This window comes from Aotus nancymaae, unplaced genomic scaffold (genome assembly GCF_030222135.1).
Source record: "Aotus nancymaae isolate 86718 unplaced genomic scaffold, 86718_ANA_hifiasm-v0.15.2.pri h1tg000083l, whole genome shotgun sequence".
NCBI lineage: Eukaryota > Metazoa > Chordata > Mammalia > Primates > Aotidae > Aotus > Aotus nancymaae.
In genome coordinates, this window is record NW_026988498.1 from 8004308 (window position 1) to 8031988 (window position 27681).

General features: G+C 45.8%; 1 protein-coding gene across 4 annotated transcripts in view; it reads left to right on the top strand.

Moving 5' to 3' along the window:
* Positions 1-27681, top strand: part of DHTKD1 (dehydrogenase E1 and transketolase domain containing 1) — a 55661-nt gene that overhangs the window by 20145 nt on the left and 7835 nt on the right. For 3 of the 4 annotated variants that reach the window (XM_064369070.1, XM_064369068.1, XM_064369069.1), the window contains exons 7-15: positions 1579-1777; positions 5502-5814; positions 8707-8791; positions 9553-9692; positions 14087-14237; positions 15984-16090; positions 21981-22145; positions 25404-25486; positions 26151-26320. In XM_064369070.1, coding sequence (XP_064225140.1) covers positions 1579-1777; positions 5502-5814; positions 8707-8791; positions 9553-9692; positions 14087-14237; positions 15984-16090; positions 21981-22145; positions 25404-25486; positions 26151-26320 — 1413 coding nt within the window. The remainder of the gene's footprint in view (positions 1-1578; positions 1778-5501; positions 5815-8706; positions 8792-9552; positions 9693-14086; positions 14238-15983; positions 16091-21980; positions 22146-25403; positions 25487-26150; positions 26321-27681) is intronic. The other variant, XM_064369071.1, reaches the window with a different exon arrangement.

Sequence of the window (27681 nt, forward strand, 5' to 3'; positions counted from 1 at the left end):
TTAAAAAAAAAAAGAAATAAGTCCTGGAGCAGTTGTTCACGCCTGTAATCCCAGCACTTTGGGAGGCCGAGGCGGGTGGGTCACCTGAGGTTGGAAGTTTGAGACCAGCCTGCCCAACATGGAGAAACCCCGTCTCTCACTAAAAATGCAAAAATAGCTGGGTGTGGTGGTGCATGCCTGTAATCCCAGGTACTCGGGAAGCTGAGGCAGGAGAATTGCTTGAACCCAGGAGGCAGAGGTTGCAGTGAGCCGAGATCTCACCATTGCACTACAGCCTGGTCAACGAGAGTAAAACTCCATCTCAAAAAAAGAAAGAAGATGTGAAGAATCAAAGTCAGCTTGTTTTTTACCCATGGAAATTGGTAGTCTTTTTTTTTTTTTTTTTTTTGAGAGATAGAGTCTGGCTCTGTTACTCAGGCTGGAGTGCAGTGGTACAATCATGGCTGACTGCAGCCTTGACATCCCAGGCTCAAGTGATCCTCCCTCCTCAGCCTCCTTAGTAGCTGGGACTTACAGACGCATGCCACCATGCACAGCTGATTTTTTTTTTTTTTTTTTTGAGACAGAGTTTGATGCTTGTTGCCTACGCTGGAGTGCAATAATGCCATTTTGGCTCACTGCAATCTCTGCCTCCCAGGTTCAAGCAATTCTCTTGCCTCAGCCTCCTGAGTAGTTGGGATTACAGGCGACTGCACCACACCCAGCTAATTTTTGTATTTTTAGTAGAGACGGGGTTTCACAATGTTGGTCAGGCTGGTCTCAAACTCCTGACCTCAGGTTTCAAACTCCTGACCTCAGGTGATTGGCCTCCCAAAGTGCTGGGATTATAGGCATGAGCCACCAGTCCCAGCCACAGCCAATTAAAATAAAAATTTTATAGAGATTGAGCGTCCCTGTGTTGGCCAAGCTGGTCTTGAAACTCTGGTCTCATACGATCCCACTTCACCCTCCCAAATTGCTGAGATTACAGGCGTGAACCACTGCACAGGGCTGAAATTGGTCATCTTGAGAAAGACAGGGCTGTTATTACCCATTTACAGTTTCACAGATCACAAGGCTCCTTGATGGTAGGAAGTATTCTCCTTTTATACCAACAGCCTGGACTGGATGCCTCTTGGGCTTGTCTGTGTAATTAGTTTGATGAAGATACTGAAGATCCATTCCTGAGCTTCTTTGGAGAAAATTTATCTTTTTCTAGGGTACATCCTTTAATGACCCTTTTGTCTCAGGGGGAAAGATAGTAATGGTAATAATAATAATAACAATATGTATATTAACTACTGTCTACCAGGCACTGTTAGGCATTAATACTGATACACATTCACTCATTGAACCTTTACATCACTAAGAAGCAGCAGTTCCTATTCCTGGTTTATAGATAAGTAGGCTGAGATTTATAGCTTTACCAAGGTCACACAATGAGTCCCAGAGCTTGAACTTGCCAGCTGGTCTCCAAAGCTTGGGTTCTTAACCAAACCAATATCTACCTGTGAGGACTGGGCAGGAAGTAGGGCTTAGAGGGGGCCAGTGTCATTCTGGGTCAACAGTCCTGTTTCATCTTGATCTTCTATCCTTCAGGGAAGCTTGTGGGCTGTGCCGTCATCCATATCAATGGAGATAGCCCAGAGGAAGTGGTCCGTGCCACGCGACTGGCTTTTGAATATCAACGCCAGTTCCGCAAGGACGTGATTATTGATCTGTTGTGCTACAGGCAGTGGGGCCACAACGAGCTGGATGAGCCATTCTTCACCAACCCCATCATGTACAAAATCATCAGGTGCGATTATAAACCTTTGTATGATATGCCCCCAAAAAATTGGAATTTATATATATATTTTTTGAGATAGAGTCTTGCTCTGTCACTCATTCTGGAGTGCAGTGGCACCATTTCGACTCACTGCAATCTCTACCTTCTGGGTTCAAGCGATCCTCCTGCCTCAAGTGATCCTCCTGCCTCAAACTCCTCAATAGCTGGGATTACAGGTGTGCACCACCATGCCTGGCTAATTTTTGTATTTTTAGTAGAGACAGAGTTTCACCATGTTGGACAGACTGGTCTTGAACTCCAGGTGATCTGCCCAGCTCAGCCTTTCAAAATGCTGGGATTACGGGCGTAAGCCACTGCGCCCAGGCAGAATGTGAAACTTTCAGTGCTGAAGCTGACACGGTTGTGGGTTGGAGTGTTACAATCTTGGCTCACTGCAACCTCCGCCTCCCGGGTTCAAGCAGTTGCAATTCTTGTGCCTCAGCTTCCCGAGTAGCTGGGATTACAGGCATGTATCACCACTCCTGACTAATTTTTATATTTTTAGTAGAGACCAGGTTTTGCCATGTTGGCCAGGCTGGTCTCGAGCTCCTGGTCTCAAGTGATCTGCCCACCTTGGCCTCCCAAAGTGTTGGAATTACAGGCGTGAGCCACCCCGCCCAGCCTCCCATAGTCTTCACACTCAACATGGTTCCTCATTGAAGAGGGGAAGGGCGATTTAGCAGCTCAGCAGATGGGAAGATGGAAGCAGGGGAATTAGGCAAACCTCACCCAAGTCTAGTTGTTATGGTGTTGGCAGGACCAGATATAGAACCTCAGTGATTCATTTCTACAAACCATAGCTGCAGACCTGCCTCGCACTTTGGCAAGAGGTAACTCAGAGGATTTTAATGAATGTTCAGAACCGTGCTGTCCCAGATGGAAGCCACTAGCCATGAGTGGCTATTGAGTATTAGTGGCTGGTCCTGAATAATGTGCTATAAGGATAATATACACTCCATATTTCAAAGACTAAGCATGTAAAATATAAACCCAAAATAATCATTTTTATATTTATTAGATATGGAAATGACAATATTATGGGTATATTGACTTAAATAAAATATATTACTGAAGTGGCCAGGCACGGTGGCTCATGCCTGTAATCCCAGCACTTTTGGAAGCCAAGACAGGTGGATCACTTGAGGTCAGGAGTTCCAGACCAGCATGGCCAACATGGTGAAACCCCATCTCTACTAAAAATACAAAATTTGACCGGTGTTGTGGCATGTGTATGTAATCCCAGCTACTCGGGAGGCTGAGGCAGGAGAATCACTTGAACCCAGGAGGCAGAGATTGCAGTGAGCTGAGATTGCACCACTGCACTCCAGCCTGGGCAACAGAGCGAGACTCTAATTAAAATAAAAAATAAAAAGAAATTAATTCCACTTGCTTCTTTTTTTTTTTTTTTTTTTTTTCTTTTGAGACGGAGTTTCGCTCTTAGGCTGGAGTGCAATGGTGCGATCTCAGCTCGCCGCAACCTCCGCCTCCTGGGTTCAGGCAATTCTCCTGCCTCAGCCTCCTGAGTAGCTGGGATTACAGGCACGCGTCACCATGCCCAGCTAATTTTTTGTGTTTTTAGTAGAGACGGGGTTTCATCATGTTGACCAGGATGGTCTCAATCTTTTGACCTCGTGATCCACCCGCCTCGGCCTCCCAAAGTGCTGGGATTACAGGCGTGAGCCACCATGCCCGGCCCCCTCTTTTTGCCTTTTCTAATGTGACTACCAGAAAATTTTAAATTACTTGTGGTTTGCATTTTATTTCTGTCCAATGGTGCTTATTCAGTTGGTTAATGTGACCGAGAGGGAATTTGTGACTTTGGACTTCCTTTTCTAGATGCTAGAAAATAGAATAGACTCCCCACCTCTAGTTTATTGCTTTATAGATATAAATTAAAGCAGAGGAATATACCTGGTGACATTTTATGGGCTTTCCTGATCCTCGGTACCAGAAAGAGGACTGCTCTCAAAAGAACTAATTGTGTTCTGTTTAGCTCTGAATTTAGCAGTTCAATGACTCAATGAACCTCAGGGCCCTATTTTATTTTATTAATTTTTTCGAGACAGGGTCTTGCTCTGTCGCTCAGGCTGGAGAGCAGTGGTATGATCACAGCTCACTGTAGCCTCGACTTCCTGGGCTCAAGCAATCCTCCTGCCTCAGCCTCCTGAGTACCTGGGACTATAGACGCTTGCCACTATGCCTGACTAGATAGGGTCTCAGTGTTACCCAGGCTGATCTCTAATGCTTGGGCTTAAGCCATCTGCCCGTCTTGGCCTCCCAATGTTTCGGGATTGCAGGCTTGAGCCACTATACCTGGCCCCAGGGCCTTATTTTTAAAAATCTATCCTGCTTTCCTCTCGTTTTTATCAGAATTAAATATAATATATGTAAATGAACTTTATAGTTTACAGTATTACATGAATGTAGAGTGATGATTGTTGTTGTAACACCCAGGTGCTGATGATTATAGTTAAAGGATGATTGAAGAGACCTGAAAGATTAGAACTTTCAGAGACTTGGGCAACTTTGGGTTCCATGCCTTTGTAGATAAAGGGGGTTGCTGACTGGATAGACAGTGTGGGTCAGTGTTCGACATAATTATCAGAATTTCCCAAATCATAGAAAAAGTCTGTTAATTATTTCTACTTGAATGTAGACAAAAACTTACAAAGATAAATTTGTTTTCTCTTACTTGCCTGGAAAAGAGGTTATTATGGTGAGTGCCTTCACTTATTTAATTAATTAATTATATTTAACATTGTTTATTTATTTTGTTTTATGAACTTACTGAGATGAACGTGATGAACGTGACATAATATAAAATTGGCTCTCTTAATATGAACAACTCAGTGGCATTTATTTACCTTCACTAAGATGTGCAGCCACCACCTCTGTCTAGCTCCAAAACATCTTTCCTGAATGTTTTTTTATTTTATTTTTATGTATTATTTAATTTAATTAATTTATTTATTGAGATGGAATTTCACTTTTGTTGCCCAGACTGGAGTGCAGTGGTGCGATCTCGGCTCACTGCAACCTCCGCCTCCTGGATTCAAGCAATTCTCATACCTCAGCCTCCTGAGTAGCTGGGATTACAGGCGCTTGCCACCATGCCCAGCTAATTTTTTGAATTTTTAGTAGAGATGGGGTTTCACCATGTTGGCCAGGCTGGTCCTGAACTCCTGATCTCAGGTGATCCACCTGCCTTAGCCTCCCAAAATCCTGGGATTATAGGCGTGAGCCACTGCACCTGCTGAATGCCTTAAAAAAATTTTTTTTTGAGATGGAGTTTCGCTCATGTTGCCTAGGCTGGAGTGCAATGGTGTGATCTCAGCTCACTGCAACCTTCGCCTCCCGGGTTCACAACCTTCACCTCCCGGGTTCAAGTGATTCTCCTGCCTCAGCCTCCTGAGTAGCTGGGATTATTGGCACGCATCACAACACCCAGCTAGTTTTGTATTTTCAGTTGAGACAGAGTTTCTCCATGTTGGTCAGACTGGTCTCAAACACCCAACCTCAGGTGATCTGCCTGCCTTGGCCTCCCAAAGTGCTGGGATTATAGGCGCGAGCCACTGCGCCCGGCCTGAATGCCTTTTTCGAGTGCTGACGCTCCACAGTGTTGGACAGTGACTGTCTCTGTCTTTCTTAGATTGTTACAGGTCAGATTGATTTTTGTTTTTCCTCTTTTGGACAGAGCCCGAAAGAGCATCCCAGACACATATGCAGAGCACCTCATTGCTGGCGGACTCATGACGCAGGAGGAGGTGTCCGAAATAAAATCCTCCTACTATGCAAAGTTGAATGATCACTTAGCTAACATGGCCCACTACAGCCCCCCTGCCCTGAACCTGCAGGCCCACTGGCAAGGCCTGGCTCAGCCGGAAGCGCACATCACCACCTGGAGCACAGGTGTGCCCCTCGACCTCCTGCGGTTTGTTGGCGTGAAGTCTGTAGAGGTGCCGAGAGAGCTGCAGATGCACAGTCATCTCCTGAAGACACATGTTCAGGTCGGCAGCCTCCAAATGGCTAGTTATTGCTTTTCCTTCCTTCTCAGCAAAGGAACTGACATTGGTCTGGGGTTTTTGGTTGGGTAATTCATTTGACAGATGTTTATTATGTGTCATTAGGTTCTAGGAACCAATCCGAGTGATGTTTTGGTACTGATAGTCAATTACCTCAGATTTTCTCTACTTTTATTTTTCCTCCATGTGTTTATTTATTTATGCATGTTCATACATTACACATACATGGAATACATGCACGCTATAAAAAATACAGAGATACTGGCTGGTATGGTGGCTCACACCTGCAATCTCAGCACTTCAGGAGGCCAAGGCGGGCAGATCACAAGGTCAGGAGTTCAAGACCATCCCGGCCGACATAGTGAAGCCCTGTGTCTACTTAAAATATAAAAATTAGCTGGGCATGGTGATGCACGCCTGTAGTCCTAGCTACTTGGCAGGCTGAGGGAGGAGAATTGCTGTAACCGGGGAGGTGGAGATTGCAGTGAGTCGAGATCGCACCACTGCACTCCCGCCTAGCAACAGCACAAAACTCCATCTCAAAAAAAAAAAAAACAGAGATGCAAGAATGTCTGTTTTTATTTTTCTAGTGAGCAGAAAATACTTTGTTTCAGGTGGCTTAAATAAAAGAAACAGAAATTAACACATATACCCCCAAAGTAGCTTCTTAAACATGCTGAAGTTTTATGTATTGTCTTGTGATCACTATGGGATGACAAACCGTCCTGGGGCCTGGGACTTAGTGGTTTTCTGGTATGTGGGACTTTCAGTGCTAAAACATGGCGAGCAAAGGGTTAAAGGTCTTTATCTTTCTTAAGCTTGGATGAAAGAGCTTTGTTCTCTAAATTATTTTATTTTATGTTATTTTTGAGATGGAGTCTCTCTCTGTTGCCCAGGCTGGAGTGCGGTGGCATGATCTTAGCTCACTGTAACCTCTATCTCTTGGGCTCAAGCGATTCTCCTGCCTCAGCCTCCTGAGTAGCTGGGATTACAGGTGCATGCCACCACACCCTGCTAATTTTTGTATTTTAGGTAGAGATTGGGTTTTATTATGTTGGCCAGGTTGGTCTTGAACTCCTGACCTCAATTGATTCATCTGCCTTGGCCTCCCAAAGTGCTAGGATACAGATGTGAGCCACCGTGCCCAGCCTGAATTATTTTAAAATACTAACTTTGGCCAGGCACAGTGGCTACTATCTGTAATACCAGTGCTTTGGAAGGCCAAGGTGGAAAAATTGCTTGAGCTCGGAAGTTCAAGGCCAGCCTGGGCAACATAGTAATACCTCATTGCTAGAAAAGATTAAAATTGGCTGGGTGTGGTGGCTCACACCTATAATCCTAGCACTTTGGGAGACCAAGACCGGCTGATTGCCTGAGCTTAGGAGTTTGAGACCAGCCTTGGCAATACGGTGAAACGCTGTCTGTACTGAAATACAAAAAATTAGCTAAGTGTGGCAGTGGGCGCCTGCAGTCACAGCTACTTAGAAGGCTAAGAAAGGAAAATCGCTTTGTTCTGAAAGCTCTTAAAAGGATTAAAAAAAAAAAAAAGAAAGAAAGAAGGAAGAGATTTTTGAATTATTTTAAAAATTCAAAAAAAAAAAAAAAGAAAGAAAATCGCTTGAACCTGGGAAGCAGAAGTTGCAGTGAGCGAAGATCACACCACTGTACTCCAGCCTGGGTGACAGGGTGAGACTCATGTCAAAAAAAAAAAAAAATTAGCATGGTGTGGTGGCGCATGCCTGTAGTCCCAGCTACTCAGGAGGCTGAGGTGGGAGGATTGCTTGAGCCCAGGAGGTCGAGCTTGCAGTGAGCTGAGATTTTACCATTATACTCCAGCCTGGCTGACAGAGTGAGACCCTGTTTTCTGTTTCAAAAAAAAAAAAAATTAAAAAACAAAACAAACAAAAAAATCCACTGACTCTTAAGTTTTTATTATAGGTAGAGAGACTATTACAACAAACTATTCATATGTTCTCATCACTCAGCTTAGGAAAAAGGATATTATAAATACAATTCCCCACATACCCCTCCTTGATCTATCTCCTCCCACCTCCGCAGAGGTAACCACTAACCTAAGCACGTGTTTGTTCTGTCTGTTTTAAAATTGTATGTAGGCTGGGCGCAGTGGCTCATGCCTGTAATCCCAGCAGTCTGGGAGGCCGAGGCAGGTGGATCACTTGAGGTCAGGGGCTCAAGACCAACCTGGCCAATATGGCAAAGCCTCTTCTCCACTAAAAACTACAAACAAGCTGGGTGTGGTAGTGCAGGCCTGTAATCCCAGCTACTTGGGAGGCTAAGGCAGGAGAATCGCTTGAACTGGGGAGGCAGAGGTTGCAATGAGCTGAGATCACGCCACTATACTCCAGCCTGGGCAACAGAGTGAGTCTCTGTTTCAGAAAAATAATAAAATAAAACCCACCCCACTGTATATAATTGTTCTCCTTCTCTAATGTATCCCTTTGTACTCTGTTTTTATTCAGCATTACGTTTTTGATGCTTAATTTTCTTGTATTAATTTTTTTGTTTTTTGAGATGGAGTCTCACTTTGTTGCCAGGCTGGAGTGCAGTGGCGTGATCTCAGCTCACTGCAACCTCTGCCTCTCAGATTCAAACGATTCCCTGCCTCAGCCTCCCAAGTAGCAGATTTATAGAGACATTCCACCAGGCCTAGCTAATTTTTGTATTTTTAGTAGGATGCAGTTTCACCATGTGGTCCAGGCTGGTCTCAAAATCCTGACCTCAAATGATCCACCAGCTTCAGCCTTCCAAAGAGCTGGGATCATAGGTGTGAGCCACTGTGCCCAGCCTGCATTAAATATTTTGGACTCATTGTGAAAAAGGAGATGTTCCTTTTTTTCCTTCCTCTGAATTTTACAGTCCAGAATGGAGAAGGTGATGGATGGAACCAAGCTAGACTGGGCCACAGCGGAAGCTCTTGCCTTGGGTTCTTTACTTGCTCAAGGTAAGAATTTTCTGTCTAGCTAGTAGAGAGTGCTTTCAGTCATGTTTGCTACCTATTACCGTTGCAGTTTGTTTGAGCTATAACTAGCTTCCATTGTGTTCATTGACTAGAGAAGTTCTAAAACATGTTAACTTTTCTTTCCTGACAATACTATTTAATCACAGTATGATTAATGCTGACAATCTTCATCGTAGTATAGACATAGGACAGGTATGCCTGGGGAACAAAGGGCTGATGTACTGGAAAGATAGTTTTCCCTAAAAATTGCAGGCCACCTCACACCTCTCCTTTCTTATACAATCTCATCTTAACTATCGACTTTTGAATATCAGACAGTATATATTAATAACTACTATCTGTTATCCTAAGAAAAATTCTCAGCGTTAAGCCAGTATGTAAGAATTTAGGCTGGGCGCTGTGGCTCACGCCTGTAATCTCAGCACTTTGGGAGTCTGAGGCAGGCGGATTACGAGGTCAGGAATTCGAGACCAGGCTGGCCAACATGGTGAAACCCCATCTCTACTAAAACTACAAAAATTAGCCGGGCATGGTGGCACGTGCCTATAATCCCAGCTACTCAGGTGGCTGAGGCAGGAGAATCACTTGAACCCTGAGGGGTGGAGTTTGCAGTGACCCGAGATCGTGCCACTGCACTCCAGCCTGGTGACAGAGCGAGACTCCATCTCAAAAAATTAGAGTCACCACACCTTATTATTAGGTTATTTATGGGAATCTGATTTTTTTTTTCTTGCTTGCTTAAGGTTTTAACGTTCGTCTAAGTGGCCAAGATGTTGGCCGTGGAACTTTCAGTCAAAGGCATGCAATGGTGGTTTGCCAGGAGACCGATGACACGTACATTCCCCTGAACCATATGGACCCGAATCAGAGGGGGTTTCTAGAGGTGAGATGTCTCTATGGCTGTTGTAAAATCCAGGTGCCGACGATTACTGTTCGAGGCTTCTTAGAACAAGTAGGAACAAGTGCTGGCAACTTTGGGTTCAGTACTTTTAGAAGTAAAGGGTTGCTGAATGGGTGGTTGAGGCAGGTCTGTCGATTTGGGATGGAAGTAACCCACTGGAGAACAGGCTGGAGCTCTCTTAAGCTGGTGACGTATCTGTAATCATGTAAATGTCAAATGGATGTGCATTTTGTCAACTCCAAGTTGACATTATCATCTGCATATTGCTGTAATTCATTAGAATCAGTCAAAGATGTAGATAAGTCAATATTCCTTGCCTACCTAAGGAAAGCAAAATCACACATCCTCAAGGTTACCTGTTCCCTAAGGTGCGATGGGCTTGACGAGTGTACATAACCATGTATTTATTTCTTTCTCTTTTTTTTGGAGACAGAGTCTTGCTCTGTTGCCCAGCCTGGAGTGCAGTGGTGCCGTCTTGGCTCTCTGCAACCTCCACCCTTCAGGCTCAAGGGATCCTCATGCCTCAGCCTCCCAAGTAGCTGGGACCATGTGCACAAGGTGCCATGCCTGGCTAATTTTTAGTAGAGATGGGGTTTCACCGTGTTGCCCAGGCTGGTCTTGAATTCCTGGCCTCAAGCAGTCCACCTGCCTCGGCCTCCCAAAGTGCTGGAAGTATAGGTGTGAGCCACTGCACCCAGCCAGATAAAACCGTGTATTTCTGTGTGGCAGCCTCTGTGCTCTTAGTACCATAAGGGCAGTAGTGGAGTTTCTTCATTTATTTCTCTCCAACAATTATTCAAGTGCCTAGCACATAATGTTTATGAAAATAACTTACTCCTTAAGATAAGTCGAGCGGCATGTCATCTTCTTTCCTACCCTAGCCATTAGTTTGAAAACACCATCTTGAGTTACTGACACCCTATACAAAATTCACTTGGTGGCCGGGTGCGGTGGCTCACGCCTATAATCCTAGCACTTTGGGAGGCCGAGGTGGGGGGGATCACAAGGTCAAGAGATCGAGACCATCTTGGCCAACATGGTGAAACCCTGTCTCTACTATGCAAAAATTAGCCAGGCATGGTGGTGCGTGCCTGTAATCCCAGCTACTAGGGGGCTGAGGCGGGAGAATCGCTTGAACCAGAGAGGCGGAGGTTGCTGTGAGCTGAGATTGAGCCACGCACTCCAGCCTGGGCAACAGAGCGAGACTCCGTTTGAGTAACAACAACAAAGAATTTACTTGGTAAAAGCCACATTTTAGGCAGATCACTTAAGGGATATGGAGCTCATCTTTTCTTTACGTTAGTCCAAAATCTACCCTTAGATCAAGTCGGATTGGTGAACTAGATACTGAAATGTTCAGTATCCCCTACCTCAGATGAGGCTTTCATTGAATTGTGATTTGATACTTATTATCAGTCTTGAATTTTGCTAGTTAGAAGGTCCTGATTAAATGCCTTGTGTCTGTTTTGTGGATACTCTTGAAGATTTAATTTATTATTTAGGCCAGGTGTGGTGGCTGATGCCTGTAATCCCAGCACTTTTAGAGGCTGAGGCAGGCAGATCATTGAGGCCAGGAGTAACATGCTGTCTCTATTAAAAATACAAAAATTAGTCGGACGTGGTGGCGCACGCCTGTAATCCCAGCTGCTTAGGGGGCTGAACCCAGAAGGTGGAAGTAGTGAGCCAAGATTGCGCTACTGCACTCCAGCCTGGGCAACAGAGCGAGACTCTGTCTCAAATAATAATAATAATAATATATTTTCTAATACCATGTCCTGTATGTGAAGACCCCAGGAGAAACTCCTACTTGATCTTGGTAGTGAGAATAGCTGTATTTTCCTGAGCAGTGATCTGCCTTCATTGTCTGTATTGAATTCTGTAACTGACCAGTGTTCCCTTATCAATAACGGCTTGTAGGAAGGGACAGAGGCCATGCTTTCTGCATCATAAGTGAATAGGTCCTTAAGGTATGTTTTTCCCTCCACTCTATTATACATCTCAATCTTTGTGTGTGTGTGTGTGTGTGTGTGTGTGTGTGCATGACAGGGTCCTCCTCTGTTGCCCTGGCTAGAGTACCATGATGCAATTATAGCTTATGGTATAATTGTAACTGTAGCCTCCAGCTCTTAGGCCCAAGCAATCCTCCCACCTTAGCCTCTCAGATAGTTGGGACTAAAGGCAAACACCAGCACGCCTGGCTAATTTTAAATATTTTGTAGATAGGGGTCTCGCTGTGATGCCCAGGCTGGTCTCGAATTCCTGGCCTCAAGCAATCCTCCTGCCTCAGCCTCCCAAAGTGCTGGGATTACAGGTATGAGCCACCATGCCCAGCCTAGAGTTTTTTTTTTTTTTTTTTTTTAATAAAAGCTTTGCTGAGCTGTAACTCATAAAATTCAACCTCTCAGTGAGTACACTTAAGCAGTTTGTAGTCTATTCACAGAGTTGTGTAATCATCACCACTATCTCATTTTAGAACATTTTCATTATCCCAGAAAGAAAGCCCATTCCCATTAGTGATCACTGCCCACTCCTTCCTCCTTCCAGCCCCGGAAACCACTCCTTGACTTTTTGTTTCTATTGATCTGCCTATTTTAGATGTTTCATGTAAACAGAATGGTATAACATGTGACCTTTTGTGACTGGCTTCTTTGACTTGGCATAATGTTTTTTCAAGGTCCATCCATGCATGTAGCATGTATTAGTACATCTTTTTTTTTTTTTTTTAGAGACCAAGTCTCACTCTGTTACCCAGGCTGGAGTGTGGTGGCACAGTCTCGGCTCACTGCAACCTCCACCTCCCAGGTTCAAGCAGTCCTCCCACCTTAGCCTCCCACGTAGCTGGAACTGCAGGCCTGCACCACACACCCAGCTAATTTTTGTATTTTTTGTAGAGATGGGGTTTCACCATGTTGGCCAGGCTGGTCTCAAACTTCTGACCTCAGGTGATCTGCCCGCCTCAGCCTCCCAAAGTGCTGGTATTATGTATTGCATTTAATTGTCATGTCTTTTTAATCTTCTCAGAGATATAATTTTGTATTCTGCTTTTTAAAATCTTAACATATCCTTTTGATTTACCATGCCAACACAATATTAGAATACTGATTTTAACCAAAGGTAGAGCTTTATTTTTTAACTTTTCTCACTTTGTTTCATGACAATTTTTTTTCCCCGTGGGTTTCACTCTGTCACACAGGCTGGAGTGCAGTGGTGCGATTGCAGCTCACTGAAGCTTCAACCTCCTGGGCTCAAGTGATCCTCCTACCTCAGCCTCCCAAGTAGTTGGGACTGCAGGCATGTGCCACCACACCCAGCTAATTTTTGTCTGCTTTTTAGAGAAACACAAAATCACCAAAATTACAATTGGGTCTTGCCATGTTGCACAGGTTGGTCCCAAACTCCTATACTCAGGTGATTCTCCCATCTCGGCCTCCCAAATTGTTGGAAGGCCACCATGCCCGGCCACAGGTTTTTGAAAAGCTTGTAGGACACAGTTGTACACTCAGCTCCAGAGGAGGGTTAGCTGAGAAGTATATGTGCTTATCCTTGAAGAAACTGCAATACTCATATTCCAGCCTCTTTTCCTCTCTTTGTCCCAACTTTTCTCATCTGCATCACTGACATTCAGCAGCAAATCTCTTCTCAAAAGAATCTGGTGATGAGGCCGGGCACAGTGGCTCACACCTGCAACCCCAGCACTTTGGGAGGCCAAGGCGGGTGGATCACCTGAGGTCAGGAGTTCGAGACCAGCCTGGACAACATGGAGAAACCCTGTCTCTATTAAAAATAAAAAAATTAGCCGGGCATGGTGGTGGGAGGCTGTAATCCCAGCTACTTGGGAGGAGGTGGAGGTTGTGGTAAGCTGAAATCAAGCCACTGCACTGCAGCCTGAGCAACAAGAGTGAAACTCTATCCCAAAACACAAAAACAAAGAATGTGTGGCCGGGTGTGGTGGCTCATGCCTTTAATCCCAACACTTTGGGAGGCTGAGGCAGGTGGATCACGAGGTCAAGAGATTGAGACCATCCTGGTCAACATGGTGAAACCCCGTCTCTACTAAAAATACAAAAAATTAGCTGAGCATGGTGGTGCGTGCCTGTAATCCCAGCTACTCAGGAGGCTGAGGCAGGAGAATTGCCTGAACCCAGGAGGCAGAGGTTGCGGTGAGCCGAGATCGCGCCATTGCACTCCAGCCTGGGTAACAAGAGCGAAACTCCGTCTCAAAAAAAAAAACAAAAAAAAACAAAAAAACAAAGAATGTGGTGATGAGTGAGATCAAGCTCCCTCTCTGCACCACCTCCCTTTGATAAGTTCCCAGGAGTGCAGTGCTCTGCCGTTGCCCTCACATGCCATCATTTCCTTCTCTTCCCTGGGATTAGGTCAGCAACAGCCCCCTGTCAGAAGAGGCCGTCCTGGGATTCGAATATGGGATGAGCATTGAGAGTCCACGGTTACTGCCCCTGTGGGAGGCACAGTTTGGCGATTTCTTCAATGGTGCCCAGATCATCTTTGACACATTCATCTCCGGAGGTTGGTGTCTGCGTATAGGGTGGGTACAGGTGGGGGTCCCCTCATGGCCCAGCCTCATGGGGACAAATGAATAAAAAGGGGCCGCTGCTGCCTGTGAGACTCCTGTGTGCCTCAGCACCTCCAGGAAGTTAGAGTCACCCTGTTAGGATGGGAGTGTGGCCACTGGCAGGTTAATGTGTTGCTGGGACAAACACCCAAGCTCCCTGTCAGCAGGAGCATTGGTGCCACCCAGTGCCTGTGCCCAGGAGTCAGTAGGGCCTTAAAAACCCGCTCCAGTGTCTGAAAGCTTCCAAAGCAGTACCTGCTCACTGTAAAAATCCGAAGTAATTGAAGTCAACGTCCAAGTCTTTCCCCAGACCCTGAATCCCGTTTTCCAAGAGTGCCCACTCTCGGGTTTTGAATGCCTGCCTGACATCTTTCCTGTAGTTATGCTTCTCTAATGTTTTCATTGGGAGGAAGAGAAGTCCCTGAGGAGCCTGGACTTAGGACTTGTCCAGAGACTGTTTGTCACGTCCACAGCCTTTTCTTTGAGACAGTGGCCCATGTTGTCAGCTGGGCTGTGAGAAAAGTGGGAGCTATACATTCTTCTTTTTTTTTGAGATGGTGTCTCACTCTGTCCCCCAGGCTGGAGTGCAATGGTGTGATCTCTGCTTACTGCAACCTCCGCCTCCCAGGTTCAAGTGATTCTCTTGCCTCAGCCTCCCGAGTAGCTGGGATTACACGCGTGCACCACCACACCTGACTAATTTTTTGTATTTTTAGTAGAGACAGGGTTTCACCATGTTGGCCAGGCCGGTCTTGAACTCCTGACCTCGTGATCCCCTGCCTCAGGCTCCCAAAGAGCCACTGCACCTGGCTGGGAGCTGCCCGTTCTTTTAAGAGTGGTGCCTGTGGTGATGACAGAGTGGCACATGCTGTCCAGGAAGCCGAGAATGTTCCCCTTTGAGTTTGTACTCCACTTGTAAAAGCCCAGGGCCTACGCTGTTATAGGTTACGGTTTGTTTGTTTGTTTTGAGACAGAGTCTCACTCTGTCACCCAGGCTTGCATGATCTCAGCTCACTGCATCCTCTACTTCCTGGGTGGCATGATCTCAGCTCACTGCAACCTCTACCTCCTGGGTGGCATGATCTCAGCTCACTGCAACCTCTACCTCCTGGGTGGTATGATCTCAGCTCACTGCAACCTCTACCTCCTGGGTGGCATGATCTCAGCTCACTGCATTCTCTACCTCCTGGGTGGTATGATCTCAGCTCATTGTAACCTCTACCTCCTGGGTGGCATGATCTCAGCTCACTGCAACCTCTACCTCCTGGGTGGCATGATCTCAACTCACTGCAACCTCTACCTCCTGGGGGTCAAATGATTCTCCCACCTCAGCCTCCTGAGTAGCTGGAACTACAGGTGTGCCACTACACCCGGCTTGTTTTTGTATTTTTAGTAGAGAGGAGGTTTCACCATGTTGGCCAGCCTGGTCTCGAACTCCTGACCTCAAATGATCCATCCGCCTCAGCCCCCCAAAGTGCTGGGATTACAGGCGTGAGCCACTACACCCAGCCCCTGATAGGTTTTCATTCAACAAAATGGACATTTCCCTGAGTATAGCATAACAGTGCTAGAAAGTCCATGTAATAAAAGCAGTTTTTGGGGGTCAGGCAGAAAACGAACATTGATTTTCCTGGCCAAGTCACATCAGGCCACTGTGTCCCACTTCAAGAGCTCTTACATCCCACATGGTGCTTTTCCAGGAGAGGCCAAGTGGCTCCTACAAAGTGGCATTGTCATCCTTCTTCCGCACGGCTATGACGGGGCAGGGCCGGATCACTCATCCTGTCGAATAGAGCGTTTCCTGCAGGTAAGGGGAGTATCTTCTGGAGTCAAATAATTGTTTTCCTGACTGGGCTCGGTGGCTCCCCTCTGTAATCCCAGCACTTTGGGAGGCTGAGCTGGGAAGATCACCTAACATCAGGAGTTTGAGACCAATCTGACCAACATGGAGAAAACCCATCTCTACTAATAATACGAAAAAATTAGTCAAGCGTGGTGGTGCATGCCTGTAATCCCAGCTACTTGGGAGGCTGAGGCAGGAGAATCACTCGAACCCAGGAGGCGGAGGTTTCAGTGAGCCGAGATCTCGCCATTGCACTCCAGCTTGGGCAACAAGAGTGAAACTCTGTCTCAAAAAAAAATAAAAATATAACTAAAAATAAAGAATTGTTTTCCTGCTTCTTAGTGCTTTCCTACCTCCTGCAGAGAGCTTAATGCCCACCTAACTGTACAATATCTTAGTATTTGAGCAAAACAGATTTGATGGAATGTCAATATTCTTTGGAAACATAAAGCCTCAGATACAATAGTATCACAGTTTTATGGCAATTAAAGTGGTTCTCTTGTGGCAGGATCAGCAGTTCTTATATCAGAATCCCCTAAAGAGCTTTTTTTTTTTCCTGAGATGGGGTCTCACTCTGTTACCCAGGCTGGCGTGCAGTGGTGTGAGCTTGGCTCACTGCAACCTCTGCCTCTCGGGTTTAAGAGATTCTCCTGCCTCAGCCTCCAAAGTAGCTGGGACCACAGGCATATGCCACCATGCCCGTCTAATGTTTGCATGTTTAGTAGAGATTGACATTCTTCCATGTTGTCCAGGCTAGTGTGAAACTCCCGGCCTCAAGTGATCTGCCTGCCTCAGCCTCCCAAAGTGCTGGAATTACGGGCATGAGCCACCACCCCTCACTGGTTATGAAAACACTGTAAATATCCTCCCAGTCATAGCCATTGTCCTTATATGCAGAAAAACTGAAAAGAATTTACTGTGAATACTCATATGCCCACTCCCTAGAATTCACCAGTAATTTTTATTATACTTTTGTTGTCACATATCTATTCATCTGTCATTCTGGTATTCATCAATCAATCTTATTTTTTGATTCATTTCAAAATAAATGGAGAGGCTCATACCTGTAATCCCAACACCTTGGGAGGCCAAGGCAAGTAGGTCATTGGAGGTTAGGAGTTCAAGACCAGCCTGGCCAACACGGTGAAACCCCATCTCTACTAAAAATACAAAAATTAGCCAGGTGTGGTGGCGCATGCCTGTAATCCAGCTACTTGGGAGGCTGAGGCAGGAGAATCGCTTGAACCCAGGAGGCGGAGGTTGCAGTGAGCTGAGATCACGCCCCTGTACTCCAGCCTGGACAACAGAGCAAGACTCCATCTCAAATAAATAAATAAACAAATGGAGATATCAGTACATGTCACATCAAGTACTGCAAGACTCTGTCTCAAATAAATAAATAAATAAGTGGAGAGATGAATACTTGTCACCCCAAGTACTTCGTATCGCTAATGATTTTGGCACGTGTGCAGCTAAAATGTATAAATAGTTGATAGCTGAATAGATAGGTAGATAGAACAGCAGGACTACATTACTAATGACATGGAGAATTTTATTCAAAAAGAGATTAGAGTAGTAGTAGATAAACTAAAGAATGACATGTGAAATGCAAAATACTAATTTTTGAAGAAATAGGGGAAATGAGTAGGTGGTGGATGCAATTTTGGAGTCATCAGCCACTAGATGACATTAGCAGTCGTGAGTCTGGATGAAGTCACCAAAGCAGTGCGCACAGTGGAGGAGAGAAGGTGCCTGAGCTCTGAGCCCTGGGATAGTCCAACCTCAGAGGATGCAGAGAAGAAGAATAAATGAGGTGAAGAAGGAGCAACCAGTGAGGTGGGAGGAAGATCTTAGAAATCAAGTGAAGGAAACATATCAAGAAAGAGGGAGTGTCAATGTCAATTAAGATGAGGAGTGAAGTAATCCCATCACTTTGAGAGGCCGAGGTGGGAGGATCGCTTGAGCCTGGGAGTTCAAGTCCAGCCTGGGCAACATAGTGAGACCCTGTCTCTACTAAAAGTACATAAATAGATAGATGAGGTGTAAGAATGAACCACTGGATTTAGAAATCAAGAGTCCATTTGATGGTTGATGACTGTGGTTTTAATGGAATGGGAGGGACAAAAGTCTGGGACATATTTAGGAGTATCTAGGCCTGGCGTGGTGGCTCACACCTGTAATCCCAGCACTTTGGGAAGCCGAGGCTGGTAGATCACCTGAGGTCAGGAGTTCGAGATCAGCCTGGCCAACATGGTGAAACCCCATCTCTACTAAAAATACAAAACATTTGCTGGGCATGGTGGTAAGAGCCTGTAATCCCAGCTACTTGGGAGGATGAGGCAGGAAAATTGCTTGAACCCGGGAGGTAGAGGTTGCAGTGAGCTGAGATTGTGCTATTGCACTCTAGCCTGGGCAACAGAGAAAAAGAAATATCTAGAGCAGCTTGTCCAATCTGTGGCCCATGGGCCGCCTGTGGCTCAGAACAGCTTTGAATGTGGCCCAGTATAAATTTGTAAACTTTCTTAAAACATTATTTGTGATTTTTTTTTTTTAAGAGATAGAGTTTCTCCATGTTGGCCAGGCTGGTCTTGAACTCCTGACCTCAGGTGATCTGCCCACCTCGACCTCCCAACATGCTGGAATTAGCAGCGTGAACCACCGTGCAAGGCCTGCAATTTTTTTTTTTTTAACCTTATTAGCCATTGTGAGTGTTAGTGTATTTTATGTGTGGCCCAACACAATTCTTCTTCCAGTGTGGCTCAGGGAAGCCAAAAGTTTGGACACCCCTGATTCCTGATTCTAGAGAAAAGAAAGTGTATTTATTTAAAAATTTGTAATTCACAAATGAAAAATTATATATATTAATGGTATAAAATGTGATGTTTTGATACAGGAATACCTAGTGAAGTGATTTGATTGCATTAAGCTAATTAACAGAGCTATCACCTTACATACTCTCCATTTTTTGTGATGAGAACGTTTAAAATCTATTCTCTTAGCAATTTTCCGGTATTTAATACATTAACTACAATTACCATCCTGTACAGTAGATCTCTAGAACTTATTCAAAGGAGGAAAGTAAGCTGAGCATGGTGGCTTACGCCTGTAATCCCAGCACTTTGGGAGGCTGAGGCAGGTGAATCACTTCCTCAGGAGTTTGAGACCAGCCTGGGCAACATGGTGAGACCCCTTCTCTGCTAAAAATAAAAATTTAAAAATTAGCTGGGTGTGGTGGTGCACACCTGTAATCCCAGCTACTTGGGAGGCTGCGTTGGGAGGATCACTTGAGACTGGGAGGTGGAGGTTGCAGTCAGCTGGGATTGTACCACTGCATTCCAGCCTGGGCAAGAGAGACAAACCCTATCTCAGAAAAAAAAAAAAAAGGGAGGAAAGTCAACTTAACTCTTTTGAGGAGTATTTCTGTAAATAGAACAAGAAAATGGGACAGTATTTGGTGGGGAAATTTGTTTCAAGAGTTTTGTGTGTGTGTTTGTGTGTGTGTGTGTGTGTGTGTGTGTGTGTGTGTGTGTTGAGATGGTGTCTTGCTCTGTCACCCAGCCTGAAGTGCAATGGCACAATCTTGGCTCTCTGAACCTCTGCCTCCCAGGTTCAAGCAGTTCTCCTGCCTCAGCCTCCTGAGTAGCTGGGATTACAGGTGCATGCCATGATGCCCTGTTTTGATACTGTTTTTAGTAGAGACAGGGTTTCACCATGTTAGCCAGGCTGGTCTTGAGCCCCTGACCTCAAGTGATCCTCCCGCCTTGGCCTCCCAAAGTGCTGGGATTACAGGTGTGAGCCACCGTGGCTGGCTTTTGTTTTGTGTTAAAGATAGGAAATAAGGCCTGTCTGTTTGGCGATAGGCATGATCCAGTAGCGAAGAACAGAATGGTGATGTAGGCGTGAGGGTAGAATAACTGAGTGATTTCCTCGCATGGGTAAGATGGAGCGGGCTCTAATACATAATGGATTAATTAGCTTTAGACAGGAGCATGGTTGGTAGTAATAGATGGAAGGCAGAGAAGATGGGTGCAGGTGAGAGTTTGTGTGAGGACATGCTCTTAGTTCATTAGTTGAGACCAGTGATGGAGGAGGAGGTCCTGAGTTTAAAGGTGTGAATTAGTCACCTGGGAAAGAAGGAGAATGAGTGAATTAGGGAAACAGAGTTTAAGAGTCTAAGAGTGTCAAGGGCCCACTTGAGATTCTTGGTCAGCATTTTAAAGTGAGACCATCGGTGTGATTCTGTGTTGTCTCCAGCTACGTTCCCAGCAGACATGGAACAGGGAGAAAGTGGGGATTAACCAGGTTTATGGGTTGGAGTGAAGGGTCAGGGGAATCAAGGGAATATACAAAAGGAAAATCTGCCGGTGCAGTGGCTCATGACTATAACCCCAGCACTTTGGGAGGCCAAGGCAGATCACTAGGTCAAGAGTTCCAGACCAGCCTGGCCAAGACGGTGAAACCCTGTCTCTACCAACAATACAAAAAATTAGCCCGGCATGGTGGTGGGTGCCTGTAACCTCAACCACTCGGGAGGCTGAGGCAGAGAATTGCTTGAACCCAGGAGGTGGATGTTGCAGTGAGCCGAGATCACACCACTGCACTCAAGCCTGGGCGACAGAGCAAGACTCCATCTCAGAAAAATAAAAAAGGAAGATGATCATGATTGAGGCCAGGCACAGTTGCTCATGCCTATAATCCCAGCACTTTGGGAGGCTGAGGAGGAGGATCGCTTGAACCCAGGAGTTTGAGATCAGCCTGGGCACCGAAACAAGACCCTATCTCTACAAAAATTTAAAAATTAGTCAGGTGTGGTAGCAGGCACCTATAGTCCTAGCTACTCAGGAGGCTTGGGTGGGAGGATTGCTTGAGTCCAGAGTTTGAGGTTACAGTGTGCTATGATTGCACCACTGCACTCCAGCCTGGGCGAGAGAGCGAGACTCTATAACACAACAAAAAGAATTCTTCAGATTTTGTCAACTCTCTTTCTTTGTTCCACCGCCTTTGGGGTAGGAGTTATGCCTTGGCTTTCTGTCCCACCAGGATCTTCTGAGCTTTAACTTCTTTGCCCTCAATTTTTTGACCTTTCTATTAGCTGCTTTTGATTTTGTTTTTGTCTTAAAACACACACACACACACACACACACACACACACACACGACCAGGTGTGGTGGCACATGCCTTTAATCCCAGCACTTTGGTAGGCCGAGGCGGGCGGATCACAAAGTCAAAAGATTGAGACCATCCTGGCCAACATGGTGAAACCCCGTGTCTACTAAAAATACAAAAATTAGCTGGGCATGGTGGCGCACACCTGTAGTCCCAGCTACTCGGGAGGCTGAGTCAGGAGACTCACTTGAATCCGGGATATGGAGGTTGCATTGAGCCGATCTCCCGCCACTGCACTCTAGCCTGGTGACAGAGCAAGACTCTGTCTCAAAAACAACAACAACAACAACAAAACCACACAGACACACACACACAATGATTTTGATTATTTCATTAGGAAAGTGAGATTATGATAGTGCTTCCTTCCCCTATGTTAGCCCTACAGTAATCAGAATATGTATTTTTTTTTTTTTTAAAGTCCTTTCTAGATGATTCTTGCTATCAGCTATGTTTGGGAACAGTTGTCTTAGATGACCCAGAATTGGGCCCATGGAGAAAGCCATCAGAACTCTCCTTTGGATAATACTTCATGGTTCCTAGATTTACCTGCTGTTATATTTCTGTGATGTTGGGAAATTGCTTTTCTGCTATAATCGAGAGCACCCGTGTTTCTCTTTGGCTGTCCCATTGTCACTGCGACTGAAATAGATGACCTGAACGTTCTTCTTTCCTGCCATTTCTCTCCCAGATGTGTGACAGCGTGGAAGAGGGGGTGGACGGAGACACGGTGAACATGTTTGTGGCTCACCCAACAACCCCCGCGCAGTACTTCCACTTGCTGAGAAGGCAGATGGTCCGGAACTTCAGAAAGCCACTCATTGTCGCTTCTCCTAAGACGTTACTCAGACTCCCTGTAAGTAGAGGAAACTGACGAATAAGCCTTCCTCCTTTTCTCATTGTTTGCACTCCTTTTTATTTCTATTTTCCATATCTATTATATTTAAATTACAGGAACACCTTTTTAGTTTCAACTGACTTTGCTGCTTTCTTTTTTTTTGGGGGGACGAATTCTCGCTCTTGTTGCCCAAGATGGAGTGCAGTGGTGCGATCTCGGCTCACCATAACCTCCGCCTCCCTGGTTCAAGCAATTCTCCTGCCTCAGTCTCCCGAGTAGCTGAGACTACAGGCGCACGCCACCACACCCAGCTAATTTTTGTATTTTTAGTAGAGATGGGGTTTCTCCATGTTGGTCAGATTGGTCTCAAACTCTAGACCTCAGGTGATCCATCCACTTCAGCCTCCCCAAGTGCTGGGATTACAAGTGTGAGCCACTGCACCTGGCCCTTTTTTTTTTTTTTCTGCGAGACACAGTCTTGCTCTGTCAGCCAGGCTGGAATGCAGTGGTGCAATCTGGGCTCACTGCAACCTCTGACTCCTGGGTTTAAGTGATTCTCCTGCCTCAGCCTCCCAAGTAGCTGGGATTACATGCAGGAGCACACCACCATGCTCAGCTAATTTTTGTATTTTTAGTAGAGATGGGGTTTCGCCATGATAACCAGGCTGGTTTTGAACTCCTGGCCTCAAGTGATGGAGCTGCCTCGGCCTACCAAAGTGCTAGGATTATAGGTATGAGCAACCATGCCTGGCCTTGTCGTTTTAAGCAGTTTTTAGCATTCAGAGGGGAATAGGGAGGTACTCATTCTTGGGGGCGATCTTTAACGGCCCTAAAATCAGTGCCTCCTTAAACTTTTTGCACTAGGTACCTTACTTGACTTACCCTAGTGGGGCCCTGGGAGTCAGTATCTAGTCAATAGCAGGAAATGGATTTCAAGTAGTCTCACCAATAGCAGCTGTTCGTTTATGGTTCACTTGTAGTGGTCTACTGGTTCTTTCTTACCCAGTGTTTCCAAACAACCTTATATATTTCGAGGTGACCTCATAAGCCTGGAAGCATCACTGAACATTTAGGAAGAGTTAATGCAATACCTTTAGCACCAGTTTTCTGATGGGGCTTTTTTTTTTTTTTTTTGAGACAGAGTCTCAGTTTATCGCCCAAGCTAGCATGCAGCAGCATAATCTTGGCTCACTGTAACCTCTGCCTTCTGAGTTTAAGCGAGGCCTCAGCCTCTGGAGTAGCTGAGACTACAGGTGCGCATCACCACACCCAGTATTTTTTGAGACAGAGTTTTGCTCTGTCACCCAGGCTGGAGTACAATGGCACGATCTTGGCTTACTGCAACCTCCATTTCCTTGGTTCAAGTAATTCTCCTGCCTCAGCCTCCTGAGTAGCTGGGATTACAAGTGTGTGCCACCACGTCTGGCTAATTTTTGTATTTTTAATAGAGACGAGCTTTCAAACTCCTGGCCCCAGCCCGCCTTGGCCTCCCAAACTGCTGGGATTATGGCATGAGCCACCTGATTCTTAAAATTATATTGTGGCACCAGGCAAAAGGTAATCATCTTTAAAAAATATATTTTTAAGTTTTTATTGTCATCCTTCTGCAGTGACCATGCTCACCTCTGTGGTATTCTTTTTTTTTTTTTTTTGAGCCGGAGTTTCGCTCTTGTTACCCAGGCTGGAGTGGAATGGCGCGATCTCGGCTCACCGCAACCTCCGCCTCCTGGGTTCAGGCAATTCTCCTGCCTCAGCCTCCTGAGTAGCTGGGATTACAGGCACGTGCCACCATGCCCAGCTAATTTTTTGTATTTTTAGTAGAGACGGGGTTTCACCATGTTGACCAGGATGGTTTCGATCTCTTGACCTTGTGATCCACCCGCCTCGGCCTCCCAAAGTGCTGGGATTACAGGCTTGAGCCATTGCGCCCGGCCACCTCTATGGTATTCTAATTTTAGTATATATGCTGCCAAAACAAGTGCAAAAGGCAATCTTTTCAACTTTTTCTTTTTCTTGAGACAGAGTTTCTTATGTCCCAGGCTGTAGTTCAATGGCACAATCTTGGCTTACTATAACCTCCACCTCCTGGGTTCAAGCAATTCTCCTGTCCCAGCCTCCTGAGTGGCTGGGATTACAGGCACACACCACCACGGCCGGCTAATTTTCATATTTTTAATAGAGACAGGGTTTCATCATTTTGGCCAGACTGGTCTCGAGCTCCTGACCTCAGGCAATCCTCTCATCTTGGCCTCCCAAACTGCTGGGATTACTGGTGTGAGCTACCACGCCCAGCCTTTTTCTATTTTTTTGAGACAAGGTCAGGCTCTGTTGCCCAGGCTAGAGTGCAGTGGTGTGATCATGGCTCACTGCAACCTCCACCTCCCGTGATCAAGCCAACCTCCCACCTCGGCCTCCTGAGTAGCTGGGACTACAAGCACGTGCCACCACACCCAGCTAATTTTCATATATTTTTGTAGAGATAGGATTTCACCATCTTGCTCAAGCTGGTCTCAAACTTGTGAACTCAAGTGATCCACCTGCCTCAGCCTCCCAAAGTGCTAGAATCACAAGCTGGAGTGCTGCAACTGGCCAGTTTTGTTTTGTTTTGTTTGAGATGGAGTCTTGCTCTGTTGCCTAGGTTGGAGTGCAATGGCGCGATCTTGGCTCACTGCAACCTCTGCCTTCCCAGTTCAAGCAGTTCTCCAGCTCAGCCTCCCCAGTAGCTGGAATTACAGACACTCACCATCATGTCCGTCTAATTTTTGTATTTTTGTAGAGACATGGTTTCACCATGTAGGCCAGGCTGCTCTCGAACTCCTGATCTCAGGTGATCTGCCCACCTCAGCCTTCCAAAGTGCTGGGATTACAGGTGTGAGCCACCACACCTGGCCTGTTTTTTTTTGTTTTTGTTTTGTTTGTTTGTTTTTTAAATAGAGACAGGGCAGCAATGGGGAGGGTGGAGTAGGGGTTTTGAAGGGAGTCTCACTATGTTGCCTAGGCTGGTCTTGAATTCCTGGCCTCAAGCGATTCTCTTGCCTTGGCCTCCCAAAGTGTTGAGATTCCAAAAGGCTATTTTATGCAAGCTCAGAAACATAGTTTTACTCTGAAGTGTACAGAACTGATATTTTTTGGCAAGGCGCTGTGTCCATTAGTATATGGGCTTCCTTGCAGTGCTAGGCTAGAACTCTGCCACTCATGTTTGGTAGCGACCCTCCTAAGGGACAGTGTCACTTCTATCTGTTGCTTGCTGGATGTGTGGCCTCTTCTCCCTCATAGGCAGCTGTGTCAGCTCTTCAAGACATGGCACCAGGAACAACATTTAACCCGGTCATTGGGGATTCATCTGTAGATCCAAAAAAGTAAGATATGTATATCTGTTTCATACTCTGTGGTGGAATTTTAATTAGTGGGAAAAGTAGTTCACATGAAGAGATCTCAAGTGGCACAGATCTCCCCTATCGTATTTTTATTTAATTTATTTATTTTTGAGACTGAGTCTTGTTCTTTCGCCCAGGCTGGAGTGCACTGGTGTGATCTTGGCTCACTGCAACCTCTGCCTCCTGGGTTCAAGCAATTCTCATACCTCAGCCTCCCGAGTAGCTGGGATTACAGGCACCTGCCACCATGCTCTACTAATTTTTGTATTTTTAGTAGAGATGGGATTTCACCATGTTGGTCAGGCTGGTCTTGAACTCCTGACCTCAGGTGATCTGCCTGCCTCAGCCTCCCAAAGTGCTGGGATTACAGGCATGAGCCACCGTGCCCAGCCTACTCTATCCTAATATAAGTAAGTCCTTTAAGTCAGTGGAGTGGGAGTTAAGTGTGGGTGGGAGAGTGGACTTTGGAGGCATACGTTGCTGAAGAAGGATCTCCAGGAATAGCCAGTAACTGAACCCAGCTGCAGAGCTCCCCACTGCCTTGTTTGCCAGACCTTTAAATCTGTACTGTTTCCCCTTTATTCTGACACAATTCTTACCTTGAAAAATTTCTCCCCCACCCTGCTGTTCCTTTTCTGTCCAACAGGGTTAAGACCCTGGTGTTCTGCTCTGGCAAACATTTCTACTCCCTGATGAAGCAAAGAGAATCTCTGGGGGCCAAGAAGCACGACTTTGCCATCATCCGAGTAGAGGAGCTCTGCCCCTTCCCATTGGATTCTTTACAGCAAGAGATGAGCAAATACAAACATGTTGAAGGTAAAGGGTTGCTCTTGCTCAGGGTCTTTGATGTTCAGATATCCGAAACCCATTTCCACTCTTTTTTTTTTTTTGAGATGGAGTCTCGCTCTGTTGCCAGGCTGGAGTTCAGTGGAGAGATCTTGGCTCACTGCCTCCACCTCCTGGGTTCAAGCGATTCTCCTGCCTCAGCCTCCTGAGTAGCTGGGATTATAGGCATGCATCACCACGCCCAGCTAATTTTTGTATTTTTAGTAGAGACGGGGGTTTCACCATTTTGATCAGCCTGGTCTTGAACTCCTGACCTCATGATCCACCTGCCTCGACCTCTCAAAGTGCTGGGATTACAGGCGTGAGCTACCACTCCTGGCCAACTCTTTTAAAGGAAAAGAGGTGGTGGAGGTTATTAGAAAATTGAATCTCAGACAGGTGCAGTGGCTCACACCTGTAATCCCATCACTTTGGCAGGCTGAGACAGGTGGCTTACTTGAGGTCAGGAGTTTGAGACCAGCCTGGCCAACATGGCAAAACTGCATCTCTACTAAAAGTATAAAAATTAGCTGGTGTGGTGGTGTGTGCCTGTAGTCCCAGCTACTTGTGGGGCTGAGGTGGGAGATCGCTTGAGCCTGGGAGGCTGAGACTTCAGCAAGCCCAGATTTGCCGCGCTCTCCAGCCTGGGCTATAGAGTAAGGCCCTGTCTCCAAAAAAAACAAAAAAAAGGCCCAGCACAGTGGCTCATGCCTGTAATTCCAGCACTTTGGGAGGCCAAGGCAGGCAGATCACTTAAGATCAGGAGTTCGAGACCAGCCTGGCCAACATGGAAAAGCCCCGTCTCTACTAAAAATATAAAAATTAGCCGGCATGGTGGCAGGTGCCTGTAATCCCAGCTACTCAGGAGGCTGAGGCAGGAGAGTCGCTTGAACCCAGGAGGTGGAGCTTGCAGTGAGCCATGATTGTGCCATTGCACTCCAGCTTGGGCGACAGAGTGAGAGTCACTCTCAAAAAAGCAAAACAAACAAAAAAACCCAAAGAAAATAAATAATCCAATTTTTCAGAATGTGCAAAAACTTTGAGTAGGCACTTCTCCAAAGAACTGGATGGCAAATAAGCACTTGTAAAGATGCTCAGTATCACTCATGTTAAGAGAAATGAAAATTAATCCAAAATAAGCAATGGCCACTCACCTATTAGAATGGTTAAAACTAAAACAAAACAACAGATTCCTGCTATTCAGTGTTGATGAGGAGCAGAGCCACTGGAACCTTCATTCGCTCCTGGTGGATGCAAGCCGGTTCAGCCACCTCGGAAAAACCTTAAGTTTCTTAGAAAGTTAAACCCCAAGTTACTATATGGCCCAGCAATCTCACTCATAGGTATTTATG